At 41.5% G+C, this 22,951-nt stretch overlaps 1 protein-coding gene across 1 annotated transcript in view; it reads right to left on the reverse strand.

Moving 5' to 3' along the window:
- Positions 1 to 4,890: 4,890 nt before the first annotated feature.
- The window catches only part of LOC124120077 (syndetin-like), a 66,947-nt gene continuing 48,886 nt past the window's right edge, over positions 4,891 to 22,951 (reverse strand). The window contains exons 22-27 of the mRNA XM_046482815.2: positions 12,099 to 12,195; positions 10,922 to 11,080; positions 10,095 to 10,216; positions 9,276 to 9,374; positions 9,055 to 9,145; positions 4,891 to 8,406 (exon numbers count right to left, since the gene is read on the reverse strand). Coding sequence (XP_046338771.1) covers positions 8,293 to 8,406; positions 9,055 to 9,145; positions 9,276 to 9,374; positions 10,095 to 10,216; positions 10,922 to 11,080; positions 12,099 to 12,195 — 682 coding nt within the window. The 3' untranslated portion in view covers positions 4,891 to 8,292. The remainder of the gene's footprint in view (positions 8,407 to 9,054; positions 9,146 to 9,275; positions 9,375 to 10,094; positions 10,217 to 10,921; positions 11,081 to 12,098; positions 12,196 to 22,951) is intronic.

Raw genomic sequence — 22,951 nt, forward strand, 5'->3', positions numbered from 1 at the left:
CGTCCAAAATGCCATTCAGAATCACACAAATGTACTGCATTGAATAATGTTAACACGATTCTACACTCAATTCAAACCGATGTCATGACAACACTCAATGAAACAGTCAAACTTGCAACTTCCGTTTTCTCATCACTACTAAACAGTCTAATTTCATTCAAATATCCCCTTCCAAAGTACTAGTTTATCATGTTCCTCTAATTTCATTGGACTGCGAGTCAGGTTTAAAAATGGTAAAAGGTTGTAATTTCTGCATATTGTCCATTCCATGTCGATGTGCGCTATCTACCCAATCACTATTTATTCCTGCAAGTCTTATTTCATGCAGTAACACAAGTGACACTGTTACTCCTTCTCATCCAGTCAATTTGGCCTTGCTACAGCATTTCTTTGAGGACGATACATTAGAATCACTTACAGGAACCACCACCTACCTATCCCCTGTCAAAGTTGAAATTCCAGACTTTCACATTTATTCACACAATTTTTCGAACATCATAGCTAATGACCATAATAGTCACCTCAATCTCAGACGCATGGCTGAGAGCGCTAAAAAGGACCAACTCATTTTCCAAACACTTACTGAACCCTTATTGGATGGTCAAATAAACTTACAAACGTCATGGTTAGATGGTAAGTCTATGATTTCCTATGCTTCCTTATTCATGGTATGTTTATTATCCATTATCAGTTTTTGGATGTTTTTAAGATTGCGCGCTCTTACAGCAATGATAATACTGTTAACACAAACTCCATCTGCCAAAGCCTTGGGAGATCCGACCGTTCCATCCTTTAAATATTCATTTGAGACCACGCCCCCTCCCCCCTCACCAGTCTACATTGATGTAGACTATGCTTTCCCCTTAGCATCATTATTGGTTGGTATCTGTACATTGCTTGTACTTCTTCTGTTCATTTCCAAATTGATTGAGAAGCGTTCCCACACCACTGAGCTACATTTGGAAATCACCACAGGTTCTGCGTGTTATTATCCCTATAATGAAACTGTCCCTCTGTCCGTCATATTGGCATCTGACACACCCTATTACCATCGATAATTTATCCCTTACTGGAACATTTTGGCCGACCCTTTCTCTTAACTGGCCAGGATTCAAAATTGAAAACAAATTTTCGGGTAAAAGCATATTAGTAAGTTCTACACTGAATGTACCATTCCTTTCTGGTAAAACATTGAAGACCGTCTTAAAGCAACCCTTTCAAGCCCACATTCTGGTTGTACATCAAAGATTCTTCACCGTGCTGGAACCAGAGATTATCAGTGACAAAATGTATCCAGACATGTGAATACTGAACCCATTACAGTACTAATCACCATGCCTTTATATAATTATGTATGTTTGTATAGATTCCATATGTTATTAGTCTTATATTCAATTTGTCATTGTTTAACATGTTCTTTAATTCAGCTTTTGAGGCCAAAAGCTAAAACACACAAGAGGGAAATTATACCAGTGTAAAATACACTCAATATTGTTCCAATATGTTATGTAAATATTAGCGTTTTCTGATATGATTATTAGCTAAATATAAATGGAATTAAAATATTCATAAAGGTTTCATTACCTGCAACATATCAACAAGCAATTAAATCTTGTAGACGTTCACGTGTCACACTGAACACTGACCGCTACATAGCAGGCTACAGTGATGTAAGGTGGACGTATCCATCAAACCCATCGCGCTGAGTGAATTCTATTGTCCAGAGGCCGTAGTCGCGCCGGCGTAGAAGTTATTATTATGTTATAATACAACATCACTACCTCGTGACGTTTCGTCCGTCGGTCAAGAACTAGATGAAGACAATGCACAATTCATTGACTAGGGAATCACTCAAAGTCAAAATGTACGAGGCGATTACTATAAAAGTCAAGCATCTCCACTGGTCAGTACACAACACCACTGACAGTAAACTGCTTGACTGTAATCGTTCCTCTTCTTCTTATTAAGGTAAGAAACATTTTATTACTTGATACATTTGGTCCTATATTATATATATGTGTGTGATATATTCTAGATAGTCTGTGTTTCTATAGATGGTTAACTCTAACAAGCTAATGTAAGATTGTGGAGACATATTTGCACTGTGCATGTGCACGGGTCCCTTGTATGTTTAAATAATGAAGCGTTCATTATTACCTATGTACGTATGAAAGATCAAACACAATAACGTGCGTGTTTGAGATATTTGTTTACCAGAACTTGTATGTACTATGAATAGATGTTTACTATACTTTGTATGTTTTATGAAATGTGTTTAGCACCACATGTGTCCGTAAATGAGCAGTAATTACCTATTAATTGAATATGATTTTCCATTATCAATATCCGAATATACACGGTATCAGAACACAATATGTATCAAATAAATGTCATGAAAGTAACGTTAATCGGGTGGCATGTTGAACGATAAAGACACAGACAGTTAGTCTGTATATCTACTGTTCGGCCGTTACAGAAACTGTTACTTTATCATATTTTGATACAAACGATGACAAAGCATTGATGAACTTAGAAATCAAATCTAACATCTTGATAAGTCAACTCCATGCAAATGATACTATTCGGATTATCAATATCGTTCATATCCTACATCTACATGTTTTATTATACTTGGTTTGAGGTTATTGTTATTATCGTTTATCGCGTATATGTCTATCTACATTTAGTAAATAGCGCGTCTCACTTCGGGCGTAATAAGCCAAGCGTATTTATAGTGACGTTACTTACAAATGCAGTCACAGGTCATAATGTTGGTGTTATGATGTAATGCTCTCTCTAGACATGAAAGTGTGCTTAGCTCTACCTATAGCTATATCCCCTACCTTTCCAGCTTTCCCCCTCAAGTATTATAACCGTTGCTTATTCGATCGTTCTATCATTATTCTATATGTTTCATGTATTCATACTATTATCATTCTATGTTCCATGTATTGCTATTATGTCTCTTGTATTCTGTATTATAAGACACAATACCACTGACAGTAAACTGCTTGACTGTAATCGTTCCTCTTCTTCTTCTTAAGATATAATCAAGTTCCCAAACACGGGACAAAACCTTGATTATAGAAGCAAGACACATACAGGGCAAGTTGAACATCCTAGCAGATTACCTAACCTGGAAAAACAAGATCGTACCCACGGAATGGTCACTACATCCCGATATATTCAAGTGGATAACCTACCTATGGGATACTCCAAACCTAGATATTTTCGCCACTTGTCTCAACAACAAACTACCAGTCTACGTCAGTCCGGTACCAGACCCGCTAGCTCTCCAGGTCGACGCTCTTTCTATGGACTGGGAGGGAATGTTCGCTTACGAATTTCCCCCGTGGGCTCTTCTAGACAGAGTTCTGAGGAAAATAGAAGAGACAGACTGCATCATAATTGTCATAGCCCAGGCATGGCCAAACAGGGCTTGGTTTCCAAGGTTACCACCCCTCCTAGTGGAAGAACCTCTGAAACTCCCTGTACGTCACGATTTACTGAGACAACCGAAAACGGACATATTTTACGGCCGCCTCGACAATCTCCACCTTCACGCTTGGAAGTTATCTCGAATAAAATGCAAGCCGCCGGTTACTCTAAATCAGCCGCACAAAGAGTGGCAAGTTCATGGAGACCAGCATCATCTGCCCTATACAATAACAGATGGGACAAGTTCATCGAGTGGAGAATAAGAAATTATTTAGACGTGGAGATAACGATACCTATAGTTGCTGAATTCTTGCTCTATCTCAGTAACGACAAGAAATTTCGACATGGCACTATCGAAGGCTATAGATCCGCCCTGGCATCAGTATTACAACACCTATCTATAGGTACACAGCCAGTACTGAATCGACTCATGATCATGAAGTCTTTTGCACTGGAAAACATTAAAACACCACGAATATTTCCAAAATGGGATCTATGGGGGAGATTTCAGAATACCTCATTCATGAACTCAGGGTTAGTTGACCTTTGTACTTAGTTTGCTATTGGATAGTAGACAAGTCAAGTGGCAACACTGAAATCATAGATCGAAAGGATACAAGTGATATACGGTTTCTACATGATAATCTAGGATGTATGATGTACTACCACCGGAAGTGACGTCATTGGAGACCTCACGTCAGGACTAACGTCAAAATACGTTAAATATCACTATCCAAAAGGGCATAACGGAAACGACGTCATAAGGTGATATGAAATCATAGAAGACATATATCGAGGTCATTGAATGACAACCGGAAGTGACGTCACACCTGTCCCTCTGGTGAATACTGGCTATGATGTAATAGAGGTAGGGTATTCACAAGAATTATCAAACAATAGTTATCAGGAATTAATCCCTCCCACCTCCCCAAATATCTGCATCTAGTTGATGAGGGTCATGGGTTGAAAGAAGTGAGGAGATTGCGGCCTCTATTAGATATGTTGGCAGTGAAGAGGACATCTGTTGAAAATTTATTTAAATTTGTAGTGCGGTTCTCAACATAAACAGGAATGTATGGCTATGATGTAATAGAGGTAGTATTCTTAGAATTATACACAATGATAACTATTGTTATATTTCTACAGAACAGCTCAGTCATCAACACAGAAAAACAAGATGTAAGTGATATGAAGACTGTGTGTTGCAGACTGAGATGTTCTGTAGAATTATGACTTCCTTCCAGTATATGTGTGTTTGTTGCAGACTGAGATGTTCTGTAGAAATATGACTTCCTTCCACTATATGTGTGTTTGATGCAGACTGAGATGTTCTGTAGAAACATGACTCCTTCTTATGTGTGTTTGTTGCAGACTGAAGTGGCATCAGGAATCAATCAGGCTTCACTGATGATGATTCTAACTCTCTATTAGGGGAAGAAAACAAACATCATCAATATTTCCTGTATTTATTTGTATATACATTTTGCATAAATAAAAACTCAATATAGTATAATAACATGTTAATTTACAATTGGTAAGATATGTTTGGACAAGTATTCACTGAAATACTATAACAATGTAGCTACCATGGCTACCTGTACAGTTTTTTTGAGTCAATATGTTTATTACAACCAAATTACTTCACTAAAGTAAATACAACAAATTGTGTTCAGACTCCTCATCTACTGTCACCAACAAGCTGAAAATCTTCTTCTAGTCCAAGGAACAAGACAAGCTAAGTATTGGCAGATCTTCTAACAGAATAATGTGTTACATATTCCTTCCACAACACCATGAAATGTCCTTCAGTAAACTTCGAAAACATGCTGCTTCCATTCAACTGTTGGCAGCATGAATGTGAAAGGAGATGAGATTTTGTTTGTCCCCCGCATAACTGCATATCCAGTTTCCAGTGCTTAATACTTGTAACAGTCTGTGTGCTGTTGATACAGAGCTTCTTATTGCTATTTTGATATCTTGTATGCATTATTCTCAATGTACCAAGGGAAATAAGGAAACATTGCATCTTACTACAAGCCTCACACATACCTGTTGTGAATATGTTACCATAGGTTACTAATGCATGTGTGATGTCTTGCAAGCAAACTACCCATCAATTAAATTAATGAGCTTCTATACTGCAATGGGAATGGGAAAACAATTCTATTTCACTTCCAAAATGTCACAGTAACATGGGAAAGTGTCTTCCTATCCAGTCATATTTTTTAGGAATCTTGGCTTAAGCTATTAGGTACGATAACTGCCAGTTGAAACTGACAAACAATACATGTGTTAATGAAATACACAGGATCTTCCATACACCATCACAGTCGTATTCCCGCTTTCCTTTAGTTTTAGTCGTAGAATGAGTAGAACAGCATTAGCACACATCTCCCTCAAACCTACACTGTGCATCTGGACATCAACATACTCACAATATATACAGCACAAAATCATAAGACACTTCATACTAACATTAAATACTTTATCATGAGGACCCCCCAATGGAATGGTCGCCAACACTCTGATTACACATTCAGACAATGATTGAAACATGATTACACATACAGCCTTCAGCGGAATTAGAATTACATTGACATCAATGAGCCATGCCATCTCCATGCCCTGATCCGAACTGATGTGTGGAAACACCTGTGTTGGTGCTGCACCATCATGGAGTACTGCCACCCCCTTACATCATCATGACAACAACCACCTTCATTACAATGAAGCAAGTGGTTGAACTAGCTTGTATGATTAGTACCAAGGAACATATTTTCCTCTTTAATCTACAACCAACTGTCAGAAATGTTCATAATCTTACTATTTATGTGAATCATGCGGGACAACTCATTGTGACCCAAGTGGGAATAAAGGTGGCGGCAATGACTAAGTATTCAGTGGGCTACCCCTGTAGGTCCTATTAGAGTTGCTATTGCAGGATTTGCATAATTTGATTAGTTCAGTTATTGGGAAGCATTTAGAAAGCATTTCATTAGTATTCTGATGTCACACCATGGGTGCCAACTGTCATCAAACACACCACAGTTTCCACAGCTGTTGACCTAACTTTCATGTTATTTTATACATAAACTGAATAATTTCATCTCTGTTGATTAACTCTTTTGACATTCAGAATACCAGAACTTCTCTTCATGAATTATTCCCAAGCATTTGGACTTGCAACTTAATATCAGAGGAGAAGATATTTGCAAAGTATTTTTAGTATGGGCCAAAAGAAATTACAATATATTCAGCCGAGTTTCAGTTTGCTTATTCAGCATCAACCATTGAAGAAAATCATCACATGAACATATCTTTCCTGTGACATCCTCCTCTTGTTCTTAATAATCAGTGACGTATTCCCAGTACAACTCTGACCTAAGCAGGGGAGCCCCTCTTGTCATGACTGTTCCAACAACACAAGCACCCTTTCTCTCCAACTGCAGATGTGACCACAGCTCAGTCTGTTTCACTGGAATGAGCATGTCTTCTTGTTTCATAAAAGTTCTAATTGTTCAGATACATCATGAATACACATTTCTTTGTTCTATCATGAACATAGTTCACAAGATTGCATAATTCCCCGGGCCGGGGACAGTTCATCCACTGGGTGGATCAAAATGATGAGAAGGTGGAAAGTGAATGATTCCCTGATTAAAAACATCTTCTGCAACCTGAGAAGAAACTGCAAAATAAATCTCTTGCAATGAACATGTTTCAATCATAACATTTCATATTTTTCACAGCATGTCATTACACAGGTAGAGTTTCCTGTCAGTGTCTCTTTAATATGCAGTTTCCATTCTGCAGACAGGAACATGACTGCACACAACACCACTAACTGAATAGGAGCTCGTTTCTGCTGCTGCTGTCATCAGCTGTATTTCAGCCACTGTCCAGCAAGTTGAATTCAGTGCATGCAGTATCCATGTTCCTGGAATGTTTTGTAGCCATTTGCTGAAATTAAGGAGAAACTTTGTTGTTTTGCTGACTATCACGTTTGAAAGGCTTCTCAATCGCTGCATCTGAGGGGTGCAACTGATTGCCGATATGTTATTCTCTACTGCCACACCCAAATGGATTGTCTACTGACCTCAAATCCTTAGATGGCAAATGGCATAAAACATTGCAGGTTTATGGAGGGACATAAGTACAGATGACCTCCTGAATGATGCAGCATGGAATGTTGGTCCACAAAACAACAAGTGATAACTTTCACTTGCAAGCACTACCCTCACCCAAATCTCAAAGCCCTTTTATTGACTCTAAGCAGAATGATACAAGGAGCTCAACATGAACTGATAAACACACACCTTGAGCATGTCTTGTGGAAACATCTTGAGAGATTTTCTTAATGAATCAGGCATTATTTGAAAACAAGAAAACCCAAATTGTTCCTCAGGTTTCAGAGTAATGCTAAAATACCATAAACAAAATGTATCTTGGATAGTTCATTAACAAGGGTAAAGCTGTGAATGCCAGTGTATCGGGATATCTGTTCATATATAGATGAAACTGCTTCAACTTCTGTGACAAGACACCTCATGCACTGTGTACACACTGGAAATCGAGTCAAAAACTGCCTGTTTCAGCCAGTTTTACACAACACAACTTCACTTGATCATTAAACTCAACATTCAATCCATACAGAAGCAAATTATATAGACTTAAAATGTCTTGTGTCTTTGGTACACATCAATCACCAGATAAATAGCATATATGAACTATGTGTTTGTGACACTGTCTGACTATGGAAAGTTGCAATACATGCTGCTGCGAGCTGGTCAAGGGACAGGCAGTGGAATGGTGGTCAGTTGGTCACATCTGTCCTGCTGGAGGTGGTGGTCAGTGCTACCTGCGGACACGGTCCATGTCCTCCACCACAGTAGTCAATCTTTGTCTGGCCTTCTTACTGATGTGGTCCACAGAGCTGATGAGAGCCAGGAGCTGCTTGTTCGAGTATTCCTGGACAGACATCAACAATATAGCATCTTGCACACTCATGACTGATAACAATAACCTCTGCATGCGGCGCCCCAAACAACCCTCGATGTTGTCAGTCATACAGTACCACGTGTCCAAGTGTCACATTCAAAGCAGAGTGTGTACACAAAGGTGAGGTGAGGTGAGGTGAGGTGAAATGGGGTTTAATGTCGTGTTCAAGAATATTGCACTTATATAACAACGTGAATGCATGTGTGTATGCATCTGCGTGTGCCAAATTTATAGTGCTACCCAACTGATATACCATGCTTCAGTTTAACAAGAATACCTCAGACTCCGAGCCGACCAGTAATTGTTTTTGCCTCTTAATACCCAGCACCAAGCAGGGTAACAACAAGTACCATCTTTTAACGTCTTTTGGTATGACGTGGCCAGGGATCAAACCTCGGACCTTCTGTCCTACCACTAGACCATGGAGGCAGTCGTGTACAAACAGGCTCCCCAAAAGTGGAACATATCACAGATTCAGCGGTAAACATCAAGAGTTAGAAATGAGTGAATGTTGATTATCATCACACGCAGCATTATTTCATCTGTATCAGGGTGGTTAGTAAACATGAGCAAGTAAACAAAGAAGCAGCTGTGAAACAAACAAGAGTCTGTTGATACCTTGTGATCCTGAAGCCATGTCTCCAGCTGGCTCTCAGGGAGGTAGTATGCCTTGATGTATGTCTCCACAAACTCCCTCTCCGGTATTGGCCTGAAAGCAGCAATCAGCAGTCAATACTGTGTCATAACAAAGAAACTAGGTATCTGTGTTCCCTCATGACAAACTACCAAATCACATTACAACTATGATGACATGATACTACACAGGTGTCTGTACATACTTGATGTCTGTGATTCTGTCGAGCCTGGTGACAAACTGCTGGAAGTCGAGTTGCATCAGAGCCCGGCCCTCATTGCTGCACTTCCTGGCATTAGCGTACCTACATCAACAGATGTCACACACAGGTTTAAGAGTGAGTGAGTGAGTGAGTATGGTTTTACGCCGCTTTTAGCAATATTCCAGCAATATCACGGCGGGGAACACCAGAAATGGGCTTCACACATTGTACCCATGTTGGGAATCGAACCTGGGTCTTCAGCGTGACGAGCGAACGCTTTAACCATTAGGCTTCACGGCCGCCCCCACAGGTTTAAGATCTACCACCACAATTACATCACCATGAACAAGGTGGACTAGTCATAGCCATCACACAGAATACTGGTGTTGGAGGAAGATGACATGTGCAGTATGCACAACAATTACACATATGAAATACACTTGTATCAAAACAAACCTATGTATGTATAGAAGATATTATACTGCCACAAGGCTCTGAAGCTCACCTGAATTGTTCTGGAAAATTTGTAACATTATATCAGTCATAACTGAATTTGCAACAGTAATAACATAAAGAGCGTTCAAGAAATTCCCAAAAGAGTGAGTGAGCAACTTGGGCTTAACACAGCTTTCGAGTCATATCATGGCATGTCAGCTTCATGTGGGAAAGCCTGAATTGATGCAGGTCTTACACGTACACTACTTTAGTGAAACCCAAGAGCACAGAACAAAATCGGGGTGAACCGGGATTCGAACACATGATCTTAGGTTTCTGGCCTGCCCAAGGGACGCAACTCTGTGACAGTTTTATGCTGTTCCTCACCCATCCACAAATGTCCTGTTGCAGAGTCGGACACAGTGTTCCCATAGCAGATCCATCACCACTTTAGGTATGGGTACGCGGCGGTCAGCTTCAATCAGCTTCTTGTGAAATTCTACCAGGCTCTGAAAAGGTAAATATTGCATATAATGTTTGTTCTACATTACTTCAGCACAAATAAATTCCAGGAACATTGTCACTATTTGCATAGTATGCAATAACATAAAAAACAACCAGCCGTGATTCATAAGTAATTGAGGATGACTCTTTGCATTTAACTCATAAAATTCTTCCTTGTTCCTTGATACAGACCTGTATTAATAGTGATGTTAATAAAAAGATAAAGAAAAACAACATTGAGGCATTATCTTCGACTACTCCTTCGTGTGCACTTCAAGTATCACTGTAGGTACCACATGTCTTACTGCAGCCAGGGCAATATTCACTCAGCTTCTTGTTCATATCCAAAAGTTACATTAGTTGGTCCTAAAGACATGGTACAATGGGAGGCTGGGCGGGAGGCACCTAGATAAGAGTTATCCTCCATTACTTTCAAAGTAATTTTAAAATAAATATTTTCTGGGGTGACTCATTGCATAATCCCCTAAACTCCCATAGTCTTCTCAGATGTGTGCGGCGCTATTTGAAGATCATGACATGTTGATGCTTTTCTTTTTATTCTTAATAATATCATTATTAATACAGGTCTGTCACAAGAAATACATTTAAGAATTTAAGTGCAATAAGTCCCCCGGAGAAAGAATTATACAGAAATTTGTTGTCATTATTCCTGTTGACCAAGTACCTCCTGCAATATGTGTGTATCTTACCGCGAGTAGATGATCAACATAGTTGTTGTGTTGTGACATGATCTCCTTCACGTCCCACCGCACATTGCTCATCTGTTGCAGGACAAACTCGTAGTCTATGGCATGCACTGCCACAGCCTTGTAGATAGGCTTCCGTAACTCTGCTGCCATCTTCACGGTCTGGGAGAACATAACGTGCATAATAATGCCTCATCCAACACAGACAGTGACAACCTCATCTAGACAAGAAGATTGGTCAGCTGGATTTGAGTCAAACAAAAGAAACCCTTATTAGCCCACTGGCTATGTCAAACTAAAAGGTAAACATATTATTGTTAATAAAATTATCGATCAAAGTTTGGTGTCACAGCTGTCATCATGTTTGGTGTAACAGTTATCATCATGTTTGGTGTCACAGCTATCATCATGTTTGGCGTCACAGTTATCATGTTTGGTGTCACAGCTATCATCATGTTTGGTGTCACAGCTATAATCACTTTTGGAGTCACAGCTATCATCATGTTTGGTGTCACAGCTATCATGTTTGGAGTCACAGCTATCATCATGTTTGGTGTCACAGCTATCATCATGTTTGGTGTCAGTTATCATCATGTTTGGTGTCACAGCTATCATGTTTGGTGTCACAGCCAACATCATGTTTGGTGTCAGTTATCATCATGTTTGGTGTCACAGTTATCATCATGTTTGGTGTCAGCTATCATCATGTTTGGTGTTACAGCTATCATGTTTGGAGTCACAGCTATCATCATGTTTGGTGTCACTGCTATCATCATGTTTGGTATCAAAGTTATCATCATGTTTGCTGGCCCATGTGTCATGTTTATTCTCATGTGACCTGTCTTCACTGGAATCTTTTTTTATCATCTGGAAACCTCATACCAAGTGAAGCCTCACATCACCTCTGACCTAATACTTTACAGGTTAGTTGGCTATCAAATTCTATATATATTTCCTTTTGATGCAACTAATAATTGCAGCCGGTTTCCATTTAAGTCAAATACATTCAATATTTGCCAAAGGGTGAAATAATAGCTGTAGGGAGACAATGGAACTGCAACATTGTATAACCTCTACAGGCCCAGGACAAGTTGAGCGGCTGGATAATAAGCTTGAGTCTATTGAAGACAATTGACCCCAGCCCTGAATAAACCTTGCTGCACCTCAATGACATGGTTACCTGAGAATAAAACTGTTGTAAGAATGCTTTCTTGTTTGGTGGGATCATGTCCTCCAGGAATGGTTGCAGAAACTCCAGCTGCTCTCCAAGGAACACACTGCAACAAGAGGCAATACACTCAACAGCCTTCCTAGTCATAAAAACACCAGTAAAAACATTAGGCTAAAAAAATAATATTCTTGGTTCTCAGGCACCGCCGCAAGCAACATCACAAAGTCCGCCACACGTTTTGTTTTTATTTCCATAAAAAAAAAATATGACCCTGGCAGTGAAATGCTTCAATACTTAAAAATAGTGTGATCCAATACAGCGTACAGTTACTTCCCTCTACATGTGCACTGCTTTATTGCTTTTCTCGTTTCATGGTCATGGCGGCAGTAGGAGTTTGTGTGCTTGTTTTGCCATTTGCAAAATGGGTCAATGAAATAATGAAATTTACGATAAAACATCACAAGACATAATGATCTACAAATTCAATGGTATTTGTGTACTGCATGCCGGACATTGTTTCAGAGGCAGAGATTAAGATTACAAATGTTTCTGTCTCGAAAAATAAGCTGGAAATAGCAATCTGCTGTTCACGCATTTTCTACCCAATCTATGGGTGATTTTGTTTTAAAAATACTTAATGTCATGGGCGATATCATAACTGAAAAGAAATTTCAGTAGTGATAGGAAGACCAAAGACTTTGTATCTCGAACGACTAGTGTCGTTTCAAGGCGAGTTCATGGTGAGCTGATGTGATTTGCCAATCAGTTCATACACAATTTCGCCAAAATTAATGTATAACAAAATTGAATAAAATCTTTGATAAAAGTAATATAATGGAGTACACGCATAAGTCCAGATACACAATGAACACTTTTCTAGACAGATAGTGTAATAACAGGACTAACTTGCATACTTCACGGATTTGTTTACATGCTTCTTCCGGTGTTGCATGCTCACAATAACGTCTTCCCGTTGTGAATAAAATCGACTATATTATGCACACACTGGAAGTCAAACTGTAGTCAAATATTGTATTCCAGTATTTTAGGCATCAAGGAATACAGTTATGTAGGGAGGCCCAACTGTTTATTTGGTTACATACTAGTTTGAACAACCAGAAAGAAAAAAGAAGGCTGCCAGCCAGCACAAAATTTTCAAAAGCCATTGCCTGAGAACCAATTCTTTTATTATTTTTAAGCCTTAACATTGTAATGCTTAATAAATTTTATATTTATATACTTATCCTATCTCACACTATGCATTTCTTCTTATTCTTTGATCCTGATGTGGAAACGTCCTCGAACAAAGTTTCCAGCTTCAAAAACACCACTCACCCCAACACATCCCATACATCACCAAGTCACCACTGTGATCATGGGTCACGCACCACTGCAATCCCGTGACATACGACCTCTGTGATCTGATCACCTGACATATCCAGCACCCTCATTTTCAATCTAGAACGTACAGGCTGCTGTAACTGTGATGCGGGATGGTTGGGTGGGCGTTTAACATGTGAGATAGGATAAGTATATAAATGTACAATTTATTAGAAAATATACAAATTTTAAAACTTATCCTATCTCACACTATGCATTTATCCCATGGTTGGATGGTGGGGCGCAGATACCCTAGCCTGTAAGGACCTCAACCGTGAGACGTAAACGAGGAAGCTGGAACTAATCCAAGCCTAATTTTACAGTAAAAAAATGGTAATTACTGGTAAACGCGAACGTTGGTTACAAACACACCATCCACGGCAAGTAGGTTCTACAAGACAGACCTCACACATGCAATCCCAAGGATGTGAGGCAGACCAGCTTGGCATCTCTTTTTTCGCTTCGTCAAACCAATCTAGCTCACATAGAGATTGAATAGGGTAAGAATGAGAAGAGGAAACGATTGACAATACATGTTTTTCACACAGGTCATCAATCAACTACTGAGACATCACATGCGCAAGACAGAGCTGAGCAGGTAGAGGGTCGGGACACCATTTAAACAAATGGCTGCACCAGATGTAGCATATAAACCCTCCCTCTGGAAGCTTGTCTGGGAACCCTGATTGAACATATGCAATAAAGAGAATTATTGCAGTATATATGCTGGATACCAGACGCAGTACTTGTAGCCCCCAGGGCATCCTCATCTGCGCTACGTGGTTGCTGTGACGTGTTTGGCCAAGACAAGAGGGCCAAAGAGATGAAGACCTTGGAAGTCGGCGACTGAGATATATCAAAAGTATTGGGAGGTAAAGACTATCAGAACGCCAGAAACATCCCTCCATGATGGCTGAGAGTGTGAAATTACTATGCAATGCGCAGGTGGAATCCACTGCCCTCATCTCATGAGGATTAGAAGCAGCTGGGGAGTCCTACAAAGGTGTAGGCCCTGAGGATGATAGAAGGCAGCCAAAGGAGATGGTGGTTTGACATACCTCTGAAGTTTCAGCCATCGATAAGGGGATGAAAGACGCTTGCAAGAGCGAGGGGAGCTCTTGAGATGCCTTCAAGTAGACTTTCAAGGCTCGGACTGGGCAAAGCGAGAGATTGTCCACGTCATCAGCTCCCAATATCACTGAGAGTGGTGGATGGTGAATAGACAACCATGTTGTCCTGGGAGCTGAATCTTAGCAATAAAGTCCCAGCGCAAGTCCAGGAATACTTTCCTTGTTGAAGATGCTGGAACCGAACTCTACCGATGTCTAAGCACAGATCCCACTAACATGGGCTGCAGTAGACAGCACGAGCAGGAAGACAGTCTTGAATGTAATGAGTTCAAGGTCTTATCCACAAGTGCTACATACTCAGCCAAAGATAAGTGACGGAGGAGTGGGTGAGTGAGTGAGTATGGCTTTACACTGCTTTAAGCAATATTACAGCAATATCACAGCAGGGGACACAAGAAATCTAACAATAGTTATCATTGTGTATAATTCTAAGAATACTATACCTGATGTAATAGAGGTAGTATTCTTAGAATTATTCACAATGATAAACTATTGTTTGATAATTCTTGTGAATACCCTACCTCTATTACATCATAGCCAGTATACACCAGAGGGACCGGTGGGATCTGTTATCTAGCAACCCTTAGATATTTGGCTTTTGTGAAGTTTGAATACAAGGATTGTATACAAATGGGACCAAACGGGATATGTCTAATGACCTAACTTCAAGGCTAGACATAGAGAAAACATCATATAATGAATATAATATACATATATTTAGCCACAAATGTGATACTTAGACATATTGTGATGTCACTTCCGGTGATGACATCACCTGTGGTATCACTTTCGGTTGTCATTCAATGACCTCGTTTGAGATATATGTCTTACATGATTTCATATCACTTTATGATGTAGTTTCTGTTATGCCCTTTTGGATAGTGATATTTAACGTATTTTGACGTTAGTCCGGACGTAAGGTCTCCCAGGATATGAGAGTGGAATACCGGGCATGACATTTTGACGAGTCAGCCACCAATGTAGTTCTGAGATTCGAACTGGTGGGGGTTGAATTAATGCTTCTAGGTCTAGGTCTTTGGTTGTATTCATCCAATTTTGCAGGGGACGTAACTGTAGTCTGCCTCTGTAGGTTAGATCTTGGATGGAGGTGAGCATGCCGAGGCAAGACATCCACCAGCGTCTTGATTTGATGGGCTGAATGAGTGCGCTTGATATCATGTCTTCTACTCTTGAATATCTGTCCTCTGGAGGGGCTACTATGCCCTTGTTGAGTAGAAATCTTGCGCCTATGTAGGTGATGTCCTAAATGCGTTAGTAGTTGAATAAGGCACACTGTATTTAATCTGATTTACAACTTGTCCGATCGGCCGATATAGTCGTCTATATATCCATGTAGCCTGTACCCTGAGCTGGTATCTCTGATCGTTGACTGCGAAGCGCAGATAACGACAATGACTTGGATGGATGGGGACGTGAAAATAGGCGTCTTGGAGGTCTATGCTTATCATCCAATCTGCTTGTCTTAAGGCATTCTTCAACTTCTTGATAGATTCCATCTGAAACTTGGGAGGCTTTTCCAGACATTCTTTGTTTAGGACTTTTAGATCTATGATTAATCGCATATCTGAAGAATTCTTCTTTGGTACAATGAATACTGGGTAGAAGAATCTGTGAGTGGTGTCTGACTCTTTTAAGGTGCTGATAGCTCTCTTTGCAAGTAATTTGCGTATGGCCACATCTGCTGCAATTAACTTTCGTCCTGATGGATGGAATTGGGGTCCAGTAGGATGGATGACTAGTCTTGGCGTTTTAAGAAATGAAGTTTGTAACCTTTTCTTACTACTTCAAGCAGCCATGGGTCGTCTGTGATCGCTTCCCAGTTGTCTGAGAACTGCATAAGACGACCTCGGACTGGTCCCGGAATAGGGGGAGTGCTGAACTTGGGTAGTCTTGGGTCCATGTCTGTGAGACAGGCTAGTTCGACGGCATACAATGTGGTTGTAGTGTTGATCTTCTGAAGTTCTAAATCGTTGTCCACTGGGCAGGCAATGTCGGTAGGTTCTGAAGGTTCTGAAGGAATCTGTAGGATCTCTGGTTGAAACATTTCTGGTGGTATCGCCCTCGGAAGCCTCCTCTGCCTCTACCTCTTCCTCTCTGTGAAGTGGGATGATCATCTTTGGAGTTCCTATTCTTGGGAGTGAAATGATCTGTCCTTCCATGTAGAGGCTCGAAAAGAATCCCGACCAGAGTTCACATGACGAGATTTAGGATTCTGTTGTTGATGCTGGATATCTGCAGGCCGTTTCTGGATCTTGGATGTCAATGAGATCGTGGATTCTTGAAACTTCTGACTAGTTGATGATGCAATGGCTTCCTTCACTGACTTCAGCCTGCCGTCGAGCTGTTATAGCCTGTGATAGCATGGATCTTCTTAGCGGCTCTGGAATCAAATGATGAACTTGTTGTAGCAGAGGATTTCTTTGCATGAGCAGGAACTGTGCTGACATCCAAACTTGTGCTGATTGAAGATCTTCCTGCATCTTCAGCATACGATCCAGTGAGCTGTGAATAAACCCGGTCTGCTGTAGTGTCATCTCCATGGGGGTGTCTAAGGGAAGACCTTCGCTCTGATTGTTCGGAGGAATAACATGGCGAATTCCAGCTGCAATCCAGTTAATAGATGAACTGATATTAATCATCTGTTTATTGATGTTGTCAAAGTCCCTGATTTTGGCCATGTCATCATGGATCCTGGTGTTAGGTTTCTTAACAAGATCATAGAAATCTTAATCAATACTAGGCTGTTGTGCGAAAGGGCAACGTGTGTCTGGTAAACACTTTTATTAATAGCAGGCATACCAAGTCTGATATTATGCGACGATGAAGCGTTCAATGATGCTTCGATTTTCTTGATGACGTCATCAATATATGACGGGCAGGGGAAGGTATGAAATTCTTCAGTTTTGCTGACAGGTTCTTCATACCCAGCACGTTCTAACAAGGGTTTGGTAGCCATTTTGTCTTTGTTATCTGGTTTTAAGGCTGGCATTTGTTTAAATTCTGCAATGATATCTTTAATGGAATAATTAGGGCTCCAAGCCGAAAGGCTGGAAGCCCTATTGTAATCATTCGATTTATTATTTATGATTATTATTATTTATTATTCCACTGATTTTTGTACCAGCGCTAGCACACTAACCTCTGGCCCGATTTTGTTCAAATTTTGTGTGTGTATGGAGACCGTTGAGTACTAGATTCCGCCAAAAACCCAAGGCCGTCAGATAACTGAAAAACAAGTATTTTTTGAAGATATATTTTGCCCTGCTGCTCCACAACCGTTTGTCCGTTTACTTTCAAACCTTGCATGTATCTGCTGCTTCAGTTCATTAACATTTTTTGTACTTTGACTTTGGTCATTGATCACGTGGTTTGGCAGCCATATTGGATTCAAAGTTTTCACAGGGTTTTGGGGGTACCTATCTTCAAATCCTATCTCCTCTGACTCCACTGCATGAAATGCATCCAAACTTTCTGAGAATTGTCTCCTTACATAACACATCAAACTTTGTTAGCAGTTTTAAGATATCTTTGTTAGTGACGGCCCTATTGGATTTTGTTTTTGATGGGTTTTTTCACCGAAATTTTACTTTATATTAAGATCATATCTTGTAAGGTTCTCTACAGAAACTATTGAAAGTTCACATGACGTTAGTTGGACATATGAACCTCATCTTTTGTTCTTAGTTGCATGCTAAAAGTAACACCACTTGGTGGTAATATTGACAAAATACCGAATACATCGCTCAGAAAACTTAGGGTTATCTCCCTTTGACCATCAAGTGTCTTTTGCAGTATGTATAGTACCCTTGAAGATGAGGGTGAGAATTGGTCTTCAGCAACCCATGCTTGTCTTAAGAGGCGTTTATCGGGATTCGAACATTGTCTGGGTGGTAAAAGGGTTTAGAACACTCTGGTTAACTCTGGCACATGCCAATTTCGTAGCGGTGATGTGCTGCTAACAGTGACTATCTTTTGAAGTAGTTGGTACAAGCAAACCCTTTGAGGATTTGAACATGATTCGAGGTCGGAAATGGGTGAAGAACTCACTGGGACCCATGTGGTGATGTCTCGCAAGCATTTTATGACGTTTGCCAGCGTTGGTACAAACAAACCATATGCGGATTCGAACCTGGACGGCGTCTGTAATAGGTGTAGAACATCCTGGGATGTTCTGGGACACGTCAGTCTCGTAGCGGCAATGTCTCGCAAGCTTTTCCTTACCTTTGACGGCGTAGGTACAACCAAACCATTTGGGGATTCAAACATTGGACGCGGTTGGAAACAGGTTCAGCACTTAATCTAAGCAATGCGACAGAAACCCGGGGTCCTGATGAACTCAGAACGCTAAATCGTTTGACTATAGCTCAATTGATAAAGAAGTGACAGCCTGTTGAAGAGTCACCGAGTCAAATGGCTGAAGAGCCCTAGTGTAATCATTCGATTTATTATTATTATTACCGCCGATTTTTGTACCAGAGCTAGCAGCATAACCACTGGCTCTATTATGTTCAAATTTTGTATGCGTATGAAGACCGTTGAATACTAGATTCCGCCAAAATCCAAAGGCCGTAGCCCCAATGGCCAAGGGCACATAACTGAAAAACATGGGTTTTTCAGATTAAAAACGATGTTTTATTGGTCTGTTTTCAGTCGTACAATTGGGTATCTCATACCTCTAGTCGCACGTTAAAAGGAAGCCAGAAGCTGGAATGTAAACAATAAACTTGTTTCCGTCCGGTTGCGCACGCACCTCCCTATGACATGCCACAAATCTCGAAGGATAAGCCATCAAGCAGGACAGGACTGGATTACTTCCCAGTGGGGATGGCTGGGTGGGAACGTACGACTGAAAACAGACCAATAAAACATCGTTTTTAATCTGAAAAACCCATGTTTTAGTCTGTTTTCAGTCGTACAATTGGGTAGAATTCGACGGAACACTGGAAGGAGGGACGGGAAAGTAATCAGGAAGTGACCTCTTTCACTTCGAATGTACCAAGTTCCTCACCCCTGTAGTGACAATAGAACATTCGACCAGATGCACGGACGAGACAAAATGTTGATCACGAATGCACAGCATGGTTAATGCTCATCGACACACAACTAATTATCGATGCGACAGGACAACTGCACGCGTCAGTTGAACTGCGATCGAAGTGGTTGACGTATAGTTTAGTTACAGAGCAACTCGCAGTATACAAGGTAACTAAAACAGCATGTTTATTGCTCTTCAACCCTCAAGTAAGTATCGATGCGACAGGACAACTGCACACGTCAGTTGAATTGCGATCAAAGTGTGGTCGGCTTATAATGTAGTTACAGAACGACTCGTCGTATCCAAGGTTACGAAAAATAGCATGGTTAATGCTCTTCAACACACAACTAATTATCGATGCGACAAGACAACTGCACACGTCAGTTGAATTGCGATCGAAGTGTGGTCGGCGCATAATTTAGTTACAGAGCAACTCGCAGTATACAAGGTAACTAAAAAATACGAGCAGTACTATAAAGTATGGGAAGACGATGCATACACCGAATAACCATAATAAAACAGCCGAAGTACTGCATGCAACAAAAAAACAGAAGAATGCATACATTCACCAACAGTTTATATTGTAATCTGCGAAGAGATCTACTTGAGGCAACCAGAGTCAATCTGTCAGCAGATGAAAAACTGTCGGGTGGATCATCCACTCCGTGGGAGACGGCCTCGATGGTCTCGACAGGGCGTCGACTATCACATTCTTGGCCCCCGGGATGATACGGGCGCGTACGCCCATGTCTAAGGATCCTCACTTCTGCCCCCGCTGGCTCTGTCCCCCCCTCTGATACTTGGAAAAGGAGACCTGGCGACCTTTTCTGTCCGCATCTCTCTCGTGGGACGGCTGTCGAGGCGTGTCCCTACAAAAGGCCTGTTGCACATTCTCGTTTCTATAACGGCGTCGTGGGGCGTTCGAAACCGGTGGCCGCCTGGACATGATGAAATGATGATGTCACGCTCGGCTTCCTTGGAGTACTTGTCCAGAACGTCGTTGGTACGACCGTCAAACAACTGTTGCGATGACCATGGGGCCCGTAAGAGTGTCCTGCCATGACGATCAGGTAGGTCAGTGCAGGCGATGTAACCATGACGACGTGCCGTAGTAATCTGGCCCGATACATATCGGCACTGGGCGAGGACGTCCGAGATCCACCGTTGCATACAGGTGAGGATTGATGGCACCGTCTTTTCGTCCTCGTCGAGGGGATCTTTCTCCTCAAAGTACACTGAGAGGGCCTTGATCGCTGTCGACAGCATAGCAAGTGGTTGTAGCTGGTGACAAACAGCAGTGTCCATGGATTCCAAATGCCTGTCTTCTACTAGAATCTTGGAGGGCGCTGGTGTCTTGAAGAGTAGCCCCCAATCCAAGTCCCTACTCATGGGTGACGAAAACGGCATGCCATAGATCGGGTAACTAGATCGACCAGGCGGCTTGTTGAAACTCTGTCCCGGTAGAGCAGAGGCAAAGTTCTGGTCCATATCGTGAGCCATGGCTCTGAAGACATCGGGAGGTGAAAACTAAAGAGACTGTGGCGTATCACCGACCTTAAAGCCAACACGCGTCGGTTTGTCGGCATCATTTGATAACTCAGGCAGAAAGTTAGATAGCCAAGCAAACAACTCAATGTCTTTGGGAGGCCTAGGAGGGCTGTCGTCACAATCCATCGTCGACGTCGATTGTGTAGGCGTAGATGAAGGAACTGGTGTACTGGTCGATGGTCCATGGACCTCCGACTTAGTCGAATCCTTCTTGGTCGACGCCGTCGAGGCGAGTACCGCCGCCGTGATCTGGGCTATCAAAGTCGGGTCGATAGGAAAGTGAGACGAAGGTGTCGATCGGTCATCAGCTCTACGACGCTGATCTCCAAAAAACTCCCTTCGAGAGCGTCGCACGTCCCCGTGGGGGCGAGGTCTACGATCTCTAAGTGTAGAAGTACTACGATCCCCATCGTAGTTATCTTCCGAAACGAACTCACGACGTCCACGAAGGCAACAAACGTCCTCGTGTCGTTTACTGTCTCTCGACGAGGCCCTCGACCTGTCGTCCCGTGAACGGGAACGACTTCTAGAGAGGGATCTGTGTTCACTGTCGACCTGCACGATGTTCCTATCGTCGTTGGTAGGACGAGAGACGGACCGACTGGGGACCGTAGTCCCCCGTGGTCCTCGTCACCACCCGGTCCCGTCGTAACGGGGGTGGCTGAGTGACGCTCTCGATCAACCGATTGACGAAGATCAGTTATGCGGGAAGTATCATCAGCAGGCGAACGGTCACGTGTCTTGTCGAAAACATAAGTTGACTGAGGCGGGTCTTTATCAACTGATTTCTTTGGCCAGATGTAGAGGGTGCAGAGTCCAAGGATCCACCCGATGACCTTCTCTGCTTGTAGCGCTGGTCAGTAGCCCGCTTCGCCAACGCACGAAGATACAAGTTAAAGTTGATAGAAGACAAGTGCTCACATTCTTTACAACGTTTATCCCACGAACACGTTGAAAACCCGTCCTTAATTATGCAGGAAGGACAATACTTGTGAGGATCTACTTTAGACAGTTTTCGTTGACACGAGGGACAAATGCCCGCCATGTTGCCACGTGTATAATCAAGTCAAACAGTGAAACAATGGATTACCAAGGATTACATTCCAGGAGTCTACAGGGAAGACATATTATCATTACTTTATTAGAACAACAACTGTAGACACACGATAAGTACTAGTAGAATACAAACTAGCAGTCTATCACGAAAGTCCTTCTCGAGCAACCAGCTCAGAGGTGCGCTGAGAGATTTGTGGCATGTCATAGGGAGGTGCGTGCGCAACCGGACGGAAACAAGTTTATTGTTTACATTCCAGCTTCTGGCTTCCTTTTAACGTGCGACTAGAGGTATGAGATACCCAATTGTACGACTGAAAACAGACTAAAACAAGTATTTTTTTAAGATGTATTTTGCACTATTGCTCCGCAACCGCTTGTCCTATTAATTTCAAACCTTGCATGTATCTGCTGCTTCAGTTCCCCGACATTTTTTGTTCTTTGACTTTGGTCATTGGTCGCGTGGTTTGGCAGCCATATTGGATTCTAGGTTTTCACAGGTTTTTTTGGTACCACTCTTCAAATCCTATCTCCTCTGAATCCACTGCATGAAATGATTTCAAACTTTCTGAGAATTGTCTCCATACATAATACATCAAACTCTGTTAGCCGTTTTTGGATATCTTTCTTAGTTACGGCCCTATTGGATTTTGAATTTGATGATTTTTTGCACCAAAATTTTACTTTAAAGATCA

Source organism: Haliotis rufescens, unplaced genomic scaffold, assembly GCF_023055435.1.
Source record: "Haliotis rufescens isolate VD_foot unplaced genomic scaffold, xgHalRufe1.0.p SCAF_6, whole genome shotgun sequence".
Taxonomy (NCBI): domain Eukaryota; kingdom Metazoa; phylum Mollusca; class Gastropoda; order Lepetellida; family Haliotidae; genus Haliotis; species Haliotis rufescens.